General features: G+C 38.5%; 1 protein-coding gene across 2 annotated transcripts in view; it reads right to left on the bottom strand.

The window, feature by feature from the left end:
* Positions 1–1,655: 1,655 nt before the first annotated feature.
* The window catches only part of mgll (monoglyceride lipase), a 45,846-nt gene continuing 35,460 nt past the window's right edge, over positions 1,656–12,041 (bottom strand). Inside the window, exons 6-7 of one of the 2 annotated variants that reach the window (XM_040047321.1) lie at positions 10,040–10,255; positions 1,656–8,307 (exon numbers count right to left, since the gene is read on the bottom strand). In XM_040047321.1, the coding sequence (XP_039903255.1) occupies positions 8,176–8,307; positions 10,040–10,255 (348 nt within the window). In that variant the 3' untranslated portion in view covers positions 1,656–8,175. The remainder of the gene's footprint in view (positions 8,308–10,039; positions 10,256–12,041) is intronic. The other variant, XM_040047320.1, reaches the window with a different exon arrangement.

The raw sequence follows: 12,041 nt of genomic DNA on the forward strand, positions 1-12,041 counted from the left end.
TGATAGGTCCCATCTGATTTGCTTCCATTGATGTGCTTTGCGTGGCTTATTATGCTTCTAGCAAACTTTGTGTCACCTGTGCATTAAGACAAATAAACTCGAAGAATGTTAAATGACTCTACGGCTGTACTTTACATGGCAAAAATCTTTGAGAAGAAAAAAAATGGTAAAGGAGGAAAGCCAAAACAATTATACATAAGTGATGTTTTCATGTTGCCACTCTAAGAATACAGTTAAATTTATTAAACAAGGTGTTGTGTTTTGTTACCAAAAGGACACTCAAGAAAGGGCTCAAAGATTTTAATGTGAACATTGCCAGCAGAAAAACTCAGAATGATGCAGAATGAAATTCAAAAATATTTCTATCAAGTATCAAGTTTAGTCTCTTCCATTGGATAAATCTGCAATGATCTGCCTGCAGATTGTTCATTCACAAGTCTGAGTATCAAACCAGATCAGAAAGGAGATTTCTAAAGTAGTTAAGACAGACTAACAAATCAAACCTCCCCCAGATTGATTAATCTGAAGCTCCAAACAAAATCCATGTCCAGATGTCTAAAAAACTTGACTCCCAGGGTTGATGCTGAAACACTCCCCAGACTCTGCTCTCCAAATGTTCACTCCACCTGCTGGTAGTCCTTGGAGATGGGCTCAGGGCTGGCTTCCTCCCAAAACAATCAGCTGACTCTTCAGGAATGACTCTAAGGCAGTGAGGTACAGGCAAAGCTAAATAGGACTGGAATTTTAATTAAAGCCAGCATAATGCTAGCAGCAGTGTAGTGCAACAGTCTGGCAGTGAATGATAAGCAGAGCTGGTTTTAAGTACTGTAGATGAGGGTGATGAAGGTAATGAGTGACAGGTGTATCATTAGAGTTTAGGTGGCCATGCCTACTCCTGAGAGGAAGTAAGAAGAGTTATTATGCACATACACACACGCACACGCTGAGGCTAGGGAGAGGTAGACAGAGCAGTAGCAGAGAGACAGAGAGAAAGGTTGGTCAGCACTTGGAAGACAAGACGGCACTTAACACAAGGACCTTAGCTTGTGGACAAGATGTCAGAGTACATTCATGCTCCAAGACTGAAAAAACCCCTAGAAATCTCACACCAGTCCTCGGTTCATTCATGCTTTGCATGTGTGTGTACCAGTTCCAGTACCACATTCATATAACCAAGCCTGTCTTCAGTGAATTGTATGAGCCAGTACTGCCACCTACTGCCTGATGCGTACTTTTCAGCCTGGCAAACAAATGCTGATTTTTTTTCTCCCAATGTAAGTCTTTAGTTTTGCTCATGAAACACTACTAAAATCAGGTCGACCAAGCCTACTGACCTGTGTCACACCTCACTTAACCCTGCAATATGTATTACTGTGTAAAAAAATCTACTTTCCAAGCTTCATTTCACCTGAAGTAGGAGCTGAATCCAAATGTTTTTTCTTTGTTTACACTCTTTGAGAAATTTGAAAAATTCTCACATGTGATACTCTGTTCTTTTTATGACCTTAATCGTGACCTTAAATGTTAAGGTCACGAGCTACATGTGATTTCAAAATAAAATAATAACAATGAAGATGACTGATAACCTCCCCTCTTTACGCATACCCAGCCACATAACAGAATTGAGACAGCAGTAAGTCCAGCCAGCCAGCCTGTTCAGTTAAACAGTCATTTATTCTGTAAGAGAGTATGGACATTATCAACAGTCTAGTAACAAATAAGTTGCCATTCAGCCATTCAGAAGTATTTCCATTATTACATATTATATACAATTTTGTGCCAGATTTGAAGTAAAATGTCAAATGCTGACACTCAACCTATGATGTGACTATAATGCATCAGTGCGAAGTATGAGAAGTATAGGACGATGTTAAATGAAAGTGTGCACTACGGTCTTTAGAGGTGTAGAAAATGTTTAAAAACTGGCATATTTTTCACATCAACACTGTTAACATAAAGTACATCCAGTACTACATAAACTGAGAAAAAAAAATTAATAAGGAAGACTCAATAAAGTTTTGTCATAAAAAAACAAAACAAATCCTTTTTTTTTGTAGGTTGTGGTGTATGGTCTCTAAACACTAACCATTTGATTGATTTGACATTGCAAATGCACGATTACGAAGATGACGTTAGGGTTTGTGTTTACAATTTTGTCCGCAGTGCCAAAATTCCTCAGCTTATCAAGATGTAGAGCTTTTCCTACCAAGAAGGCTCCCGTGCCACCCTTAAAAATCAAAATGAAATACTGACACAAACGCAGATTAAAGTAAATGTTGGACTCTCTAAGACAGACGACATAACTGTGAGACTTTCTAGAGTTATAATTTTAACCTCACAGCACTTAAATAATGTAGGCGTTCAATACACAGCGGTCAGAATGGAAAAATCTGCATGTTATTTCTGTTGTTTTACAAACCCTCGTATCATTATTATTGTTATTATTATTATGTGATTGATTGAACTTCCTGTTTTTTCTGTTGAGTCCCACTGGGAGCAAAAGAAATAACTTTAAGACAACCCAGCAACACTGTTGCCATATTAGCAAGCCAAATGCATCAATTTTTGTGTTAAATATTGCATTTCTCTAAATGGCTTAGACAAAACAGGTCTTTAAAGAATCTGGGAGGTATTTATGTGCTGTAGCTGAGCCTGTACTGAAAGACTCGGAAACAGTTTTCAACCCCAACCTGCTTAGACCTACAATAAAGACAGAAATTTAGACAGACATCAGTGAAAACAGACAGACAGGAAGACGATAAGCAGAAAGACACAATTACTCAACCAGGAACGGAAACAGACGTGACCACACCCACTCACACACACGCACTCAGAAAAGAGTAAACAGAGAAACAGATGCTTCAAGTGCAGAAAACACTCACAGACTCACAAGTGAGCATAAAACCACATTCATTAGCATAATAAGGCACAGACAACAACCAGAATACAATTCAAAAATAAATGTACAAAAGTTATTGTCACAAAAATCTCTTCAATTATATGAAATTAAAAATTTCCCCAAATTGATTAGAGTTGCTTTTTTATCTGCTTGAAAACCTGATAACTGTTTTTTTTTTCTTTCAGTAGTTTGCGTGGTGTATAAATTGCAGGTGTTACGTAAATGTTTTGCACTCATGTTTATTTCACCTTAGATAAAGATCAAAATCTTCCTGAAAATCTAATTTGATAAAGAAGTACAAGGCAACAAACCTTTATCAGTAACACCCTTTGGTTGTTAATCATTTTTTTAAAAATATATATATATTTTAAAAAGAACAAAAAAAAAAGTCAAATTAAAATCTGGAAGTTTAAACAAAAATCTTTGACAAAGACAGTGTGTGACGTTTTTCAAGACATGAACTTCAGTAGACAGAGTCTTTTCAGAAACACTGCCATACATTTTCTGGGTTGCTTAACTGTACAAACATACAACCGTCAACCAGTTTCCATAACAACAAAAGTGTTATGAAGTCTTGAATAGATGGGAAACTCAATGAGCGACTGGATTGTGGTATAAAAAAAAAGTGCCTTGTCGTGATGTGTTATCAGTACTTTGATGCCTATACATTAAATGAATTTCTATAAATACAAGATAAATAAAAGATATGTAAAATACAATGTAGTCTTCATTTCTTCATTAGCATTTCTATGTACAGAGTATTACAATTGTGTTCAGCAACCAAGCAGCGTGACGGCTGGAAACAAATCAAGTTTGTCAAAACTGTCGGTTAGAACAGCAAGATTTGAGCTGGGGCGTTGCTCCAAAACACAGTTATGACGATTCAAACATTTAAAGGTTTACGTGTTAACAACCTGGAGCATCTGATTTTGTTTCTACACACATGATTACGACAATAAGATAAAACCGTTTTCCTGGATTTACATTCACTTTGGAAGACGACCCCTTCAATTCTTGCTGCTTTCTTCAGCATTCACTCCAGAGCCCCATTCATGCGAACTGAATCTTTCAAGTGCACTTTAATCTTATAAAACTACATAAATACTGGCCTTTGCACCTCAGGCTTATTAGCATAAAACAGCTCTTCTCTTAGAAACAGTCATACAGTCGAAATAAAAAAATGACAAACATTAAACTGAAGCGGCCTAATCACACCACCCTGTAGGCCAGCTGTGACACATTTCTTTATGAAAGCTGCAGCCAAATTAGATTGAGTGGTTTCCTGCCCTCATTCTTTTCTCTACTTTAATTTCAACTTCCTAAGCCTAAAAACTGAAGGACCTTAACAGTCAAGTGGATTATCATTTATTAATAGAGTAATATATGTGCACATTTATGGAATTCCTTCTCTCACTCCATGCTTGTAAGGATACATCTCAGGGAAAAGGGGGCATGTGATGACTTACAAGCCTTCACAAGATGTAAAGACAATATAAGGGGACTACACTTTATTAAGAAAGGACTAAAATCCAGTGAAAAGGTTTTGCTTCCATAGGGAAAATGCACAAACCTATGTGATAAAAGGCCTTGTTATGTCTTCGAAATCATTCAATGGGAATAGTATGTTTTTGGACCAAACAGCAGACTAGACAGTCTTTTTTTTTTTTCAAAATTCACTGAGTGTGTGCAGCTCTTATTATTCACTGTGAGCTGATGATGCTAATTATTTGCTCTCTTATCTCAGTGCTCACACAAAAGGGAATCCTCAGAGCAGCAAATGGACAACCGGCCCTGAAAGCACACAAACGTCTGGCACACTTCCTGTAGCATTAATGAATCCACATTTTTACTCTGAAAAAAAAACAAAAAAAAAACAGTGCTGCCATGGTTACTGACAGCTTCTCTCCTCTCCTTTTTCTTTCTCTTCCCCTCTCACCATATCTCCATCTCTCTCCACCCCCGTAGCCAGCGACAGCAGTATTATGCACTCATGTAGTCTGACAGGTACAGCTTTTTGAAATTACGCAGGATCCTGCGAGGCTGAAACAATCGCGCTGATGCGTTGCAGCAGGGGTGCTATTATGAGTTTGAATAAAACTGGGACCGCGCGACACTTGTGTGCGCTGTTCCTGCTGCAGCCTAATCAGGAGCAGATTGTGTTTGAAGGGCTGGTGATAAAAACCCCTGCAGTTCAGTTGAGGTTAAGGGTCTGACTCCCATCGGGACTGATGAATACATTTACATCTCCATCTATGTCTGCACCCGCTGCAAAGTAATCCAATATTTGTTCTGGCAAAGTATTTTTTGACGTCTGTAAAAATAGAGAAGAGGATGCACTTACATCCTGAAGTTCCTTCTATTTATTCCCTTTTCTACACTGATTTGTTTGCTTTCATGTCTCATGTTGTATTTTGTATTCAATGCTATTTTTTTCACATTATGGAAAGCACTCTGCCGATAACGATTAATTATTTTATTTTCTAATGCAACTCGATAATACAGCTGACGCAGTTCAGTCTGAAAACATCAGGAAAGATGTTAATAGAAGAAGAAGCCACATCAACGTTTGTAAGTAAGTGACTTCAGGTCACATTTAAACGGTGCGGTGGAAAGTTAAAGTATGTGTCACGCTCGACTTATTTCAAAGCAGGTGGGCAAAAAGCTCTTAAAGATGTCAGACCTGGAAGTTAAACTACTGACCTTATGATAACCTCTCCTTCCCACAACCCCCTCCCAAAAAACACGTGGTCTACTGCCTAAGCCAGTCTTGATAATAGAGCCTTTTCCCTCATCATCAGTCATTTTATGTAATCTTTTTACACTGGGAGCAAAACAACGTCAGACTAAAATGTCTTTAATATGACATTTTAAATTGCTGTTCTGATTGTTTTGCTGCAATGTAAAAGTCTTTCTTGTTGGTTAATGTTGCAGAAACCCATTTTCTGATTTAAAGCACACCAGCTCACCTAAAGAAGAAGCTGAAGAAAGAAAAAAAGATTTAATGGCCCCTTCCTCCCACCTACATCTAGCACCCTTGGTCTCAGCCATATGGTCCAAGAATCAGAAAAAAAGGATAAAATTAGTATCTGAACACTTTACAATATAACCTGTTGCAGCTCTGATAATTGGCCACTAGGGAAAGTGGGTGGCTAAGGATACACAATGTTTGAGTATGTAGTAGAACAAAGGCTTGCATGATGGATGGAACAAAGAGCACCGGTTACTGTGGCTAAAAAATAAACAAACAAACAAACAAAGAAAAAATAGTATGGGTGAGACAAGGCGGGGAAAAGGGAAGAGACATAAAGACAGAGAGGCCAGAAATTGCTCTCATTCTGTCAGTCTTTTAGTGGTCACCGTGGTGACAACACATGTCAAAAAGAAAAAAAGGACTCTTCTGCCACACTGCTGCTGCTATGACTAAACAAGAGTAACGGTCACCGTGGTTACAGCAGCAAGCTTCCCCCTTCACTATGTGCATGAGTCTCTTTGAACTCTGGGTAATACCGAAAAAAGAAAAAAAAAGAAAACAGGCTGGCCAGTTGAATCTCTATCAAAGAACTGCTTACTGGATGTGTTCACCACAGAACGAGTCACTAAAAGCGGTATCACGGATGTCTGGTGTCAAAAATTAAGCACCACAAAAGACCCTAATTGCTTTCCAAGTTGTGAGCGGTGCACGTTTAATAATCTGAAACCTCATTGTGCTTGACGAACAGGTAAAAGCTAAGTGTATGTGACCAGTAATTACAGTCTACATGACACTATAAAATAGGTAGTTCAGAGCGTGTCTGTCTAGTTTATAATTACTGACAAACCACAAATGTAGGCTACTTTGACATTATTGCTGTGGTTCAGCTGAAAACCCACATCGAGCAAGAGCTGATTTTAAATGCTAACCCTTTGAACAGCCCCTTGTCCTCACCTTTGATGTCCCTATACTTTAAGAACATCAAAGGTTAGTTTTACAGAACAAGATTAAAAAAAAAAACGAAGCCAGACTGGCTGCTTCCTGGAATAAAGTCATGTCATGTTCCCCTTTCACTTTATAGCTGGGCCCCCCAGTTTGCAGCCTGAACTTAATCAATCAAGGCTTGGCCTCAGCGAACAACTGACAGTGAGCTCGACTACGGCCATAAAGGTCAGAGAACACTTCACCTTTGACCTCCCACCTGCAGAGCGATTCAAAGCAGTTTCATCTGAATAATTTAGCCCCATCTTACACTCTTGACTAGGATCGCATATATAGCACCTATATGGAAAACTATTTTAATAATCGGTCACTCAGTTAGGCAGATAAGAAGTACTTATATCGTCATTAGGACAAAATATATAAAGCTAGATCATCGTCTGGATTTAGACTGACTACAGTACCTTATCCTCATATGATGTATCACTGTCAACCATCTGTCTTTAGGCTAACCATCTGTCCTCAGATCAAGCAAAGAGGAAGTCAGGAGAAGACTATTACATCTAGAGTGCTTTCAGTATATGCTTCTGATCAGCTCTATAAAAGCTGCCTTTATCAGAAATGTGATATTACAAAACAGCGCAGTCAGTGAGGAGGCAGGAGAGGAAGAGGAGATGGGATAAGGTCAGAGAGTATGGTGGAGTAAACTAAGGAGACTAAGTTATCTATTAAGTATTCATGCATCCCTGAACCGACAACAGCTCCAAAGGTGCCGTCCTCCTTCTGTTCCTGACCTCTAACCCAGTCTGTTAATGGTAGTTGGGGCAGAAAGAAATGCTTCTGTATTCTGCTGCCTCTGTTATTAATATTTAAAAGATCTGGCCTGTTTATAAAATGAGAAAATGAAAGGCCATACCCATTATTGCACTTCGAACCCTTGCTTTTAGGGAGTAAAGTTTGTGACAGTCTTTACTCTCTAAAAGCTGCACACGAGCAGTTCAGTGGAGATGATGTGAAGCATATAAACACATGAGGCACATCCCTGATCAGAAATTTTGCCATGATGCTGACCATTGCTACAGAGTATTTACAATAAGAACTGACCCTATTGCCCAATTTATATCAGTGGCCTGATGTACAGATAGGAGGAAGAGTGTGTGTTTTTTTTTTTACAGTAGCCCAGAGGATTTGCTAATAAACCTGTTATACAGAGACTATAATGTCCATCAGTATGCCCAAATAACTCCCAGACAGGAAAGTGCAGTAGTATTATTATGCCTGACGCACTACAGGAACGTGAGCAGGCGTTTTATGACGAGATTGGCAGTTTCCTCAGAGCTTCAACAGAGGTGTGCAGGCCATACATTTAGGAGCCTTGCGCTTCCTGCGATGTTGCAGCTGGGATGTGCTCTGTGATCCAGGTGGTCAGCTCCTTTAGCACGGACTCAGCCACCTCAGGGAGGTCATGGTGAAGAGCGTGGTAGCCACCTTCGTAGATCTGGGATAACATTTAGAAACGATAAGAAACGATCAGAGGGATGTATGTAAAACCATTTCATTTTTGTTCTACAATGCTTTTTAACAACTTGCAGTGTGGTCAAAGTTGCAACGGATTCTTCCTGCTTTGCCAAACCTACAGGGATTTAATACAAAAGTCATTTGATCACACCAAACATTTTGCTGTGATCAAATGACTTCCGTTTACAGCTTGAACTAACGTGGAAAGCCCCTGCATTTGGTCCAATTATTACTTTGATAAAACATGTGATAAAGAAGCATCTGAGCCTCACAAGCACCACTTGATTTTCTGCTCCCTGCACTATCTGTCTCACGGTGCTGCACGAAAACAGAACATTCGTTATATCTGATTTCACTTCTCATGTGTCTCATTCTCATGTCTCTTGTTCATCCTCTTTTTAACCTCCATGTGATGAACCATGTGACAACATAGTGTGTGAAACTTCCCTCTTTACAAATACCAGTGTTGAAGCTCTTGGGATTTAAGAGGTTTAAGCTGCATTTCATAATGTAATACAGGTATAGGCATGTGTTGCATCACATCACTGTAAAATGCTTCACAGCATTGTGTAAAATCCCCTGACTGTAAAGTCAAGGGTTTGTATATTTTTCCTTTAGTTTGCCACCCATCTCTATGTTATATTTTAATAACAACAAGTTTTAATGACGGACAGTCTCTGTATTAATCAAACACAAAGACCTCAGCTTTGTAATCTCGAATCATCATTTTTAAAGTGTCAGAAGACACCTTTAATGCTGGAGGCAACGTTATTCACCATATTTATGCACTGTGTCACGTTCAGTTGTTGCACTTTATAAACGCTCATCTGAAACTTTATTAACGCAAATATTTAATCACCTAATAACATATCAGTGTATTTAGACATATAGACCTGCTGAAATTCAGGCCAACCATCAAAATGGGGAAGAAACATAATTTAAATGACTTTGAACGTGGCATGGCGTTTGGTGTATTTGGAGTATTTCAGAAACTGCTAATCTACTGGGATTTTCCTGGACACTGTCAGATGTCACGGTAATGGTCACACTGCTTTGAACTGACAAGAAGGCAACAATAAGTCAAATAACCAACTAACCAAGATATGCATAACAATTTCTCTCAGTGCACAATAGATTGAACCTTCAAGCAGCAGAAGACCACCCCAGTCCTGTCAGCTAAGAACAGAAAACTGAGTCTGTGTTTCACACCTGCTCACCAAAATTGGATATCAAAAGACCAGAAATTGTGTTGTTTGGTCTGATGACTCTCGATTTCAGCTTCAACATTGAGATAGTAGGGAGAGAATTTGGCATAAACAACATTCAGTTCAACTCAACTCAATTCAATTTTATTTTATTTCTACAGCACCATTAAAGCATGAAGCAGTCCTGCTTCGTGCTAATAGTTTAGTGTGTTGCTGGTGGTGTAATTGGGCTCCTTAGTGCCAACTGAGCATTGTACCCAGCGTGTACTGTTGCTGACCACCACCATCCAACCATCCATCTTCTGATGGCTGCTTCCAGCATGGCATGTTTTATTCATATCATGTCAAACTGGTGTATTGAACATGACAATGAGTCAACAAATCTTCACCAACTATGTGATGCTAATCTATCAATATGAATCTAAATCTTAGAGGAATGTTTCCAACACCTTGTTGAACCTAAGGCAGTTCTACAGATACAGTTTTCTGTAAATTAACCATACACACCTTGATTTTCTTGTCTGTACTCGGTGAATTGTTATACATCATCCTGGAGCCTCTGATGTCACAGAGTTTGTCGGCGTCACCGTGAAGGAGCAGGAAGGGCCAGCTGATGGACGGGATCTCCCTCTGCATACGCTCCACTGCCGCCATCAGCTGCATGCCAAATGATACTCGCATCCCGCCGTGATAGTTTAGCTCATCAGCGTCATATGCCTCCACCTGACAGGAGAGAAACAAAAGAGGCCAGGGTGGAGATGCTTTGGTTTATCATCTCTCTCCACCGGATGTTGGACTGATATCAATGTACGTTCATTCCTGCTGTTCCTCTTTCTAATTAAGCTCAGAGAAATAATTTTGGTCAGGCTTAACTCAACTCAGCAATCCTTTCATAGAACACAAACGCTCCTTCAACCCTGTAATGCCAAGTTTTTAAGTTTTTGACACCTCTACATCATCAGTGAGAGTCTGTGTACAATTAGATGCATGCAGCGCTACTGTGGGCAATAAATTGCACAAACGTGTCAGCCAGAAGAAAAATGGTACAAATTAAAAGGGAAAACGGTTGCTCATGTACAGATGGCCTGGAGTCTCCTAAGAGCAGATGAACAATAAAGAGTCCTTTCTGCATTTTAAATGTTGAATCTAACAGCTAGTACAGTGATCAAATATTCACTTTGTTTCTCAAACCAAACTTATAACAGAAAACTGTGAGAAAAACTTTTCAGAAGTATACAGTGTGAAATGTGGAAAATTGTATTTTACAGTATCTGCAAGAAACAATATTAATATATAAATGGTAAATGGACTGAATCTTATATAGCGCTTTTCTACTCTCTCAGAGTACTCAAAGCGCTCTATAACAGATGTCACATTCACTGACATTCATATTAACTGCCTTGCCTTTTTACGTCTTTTTTTACAGGTTTATTTAATATTCATTATATGTCCCTATATATCTCTATGATGGATATTCTATTATTTATCAACATTAAAATTCCCTTGCCAACTTATCAGAATAAAATAAATGTGCAGGCCTATGTGACCTTAAACTGATGGAGCCAAGTCTAATTTAATTTCTTTCACTTAAAACATAAAAGACCTGGAAGTTAGGCAAGGTTAAGCCACTCCACTTCACTTGTTACCCCCTTATTATTATGCATCTATCTATTTTTTGTTCCATCCATCCATCCATTCATTTCCACTTCTCCTTTTTCAGGGTCATGGGGGCTGGAGCCTATCCCAGCTGTCTTAGACAACCATTGTCACAGACAACCATTCACTCCTGCATTCACACCTATGGGAAATTTCCAATTAACCTATCCTCACTAACTGCACATATTTTGAATGTGGGAGGAAGCCGGAGTATCCAGAGAAAACCCACTCAACCCACACATTTTTTGGTTTTTCTGCAAAATTACTACTACTACTATTTCCCTTAAAAACCTGAGTTGTTAACCCAATATTTGTAGCTAAGTATAATAACAATTTACTTTAAAAAAAAAAAAAAAAAAAAAAAAAAAGAATATATATATATATATATATATATATATATATATATATATATATATATATATATATAAAATATTTTACCTGATACTGTATCTGCAAGAAACAATATTAATATATAAACAATATTTTGTCCCTATTGGCTACATTTAAATGCAACAGCTCTGACAGCTTTTCAAATAGTCATTTCCATTGTTTCTTTGAAAAAATTATACTTATAATTAGGGATGGGTATCGTTTAGGTTTTATCTGATACCGGTGCCAAATCGGTACTTTTGAAACGGTGCCGGTGCTTAAACAGTGCTCGAACCAGTGCTTAAAGAATGGAGAACACAAACTTTGTCCAAAAACCTCTCATGTTCAGCTGTTGTTGTTTTTTTGTAAAAAGATAACAATGTTAGCCTTTTCTGCAGCTATAGGGCATATATGGTATCACTCTTGGCTGGAAGCAGTGCTTAATCAATGGAAAAAAAACACAAACTTTGTCCAAAAACCTCTC

This window comes from Simochromis diagramma, unplaced genomic scaffold, assembly GCF_900408965.1.
Source record: "Simochromis diagramma unplaced genomic scaffold, fSimDia1.1 OVJJ01000387.1, whole genome shotgun sequence".
In the NCBI taxonomy this organism is placed as follows: Eukaryota; Metazoa; Chordata; class Actinopteri; order Cichliformes; family Cichlidae; genus Simochromis; species Simochromis diagramma.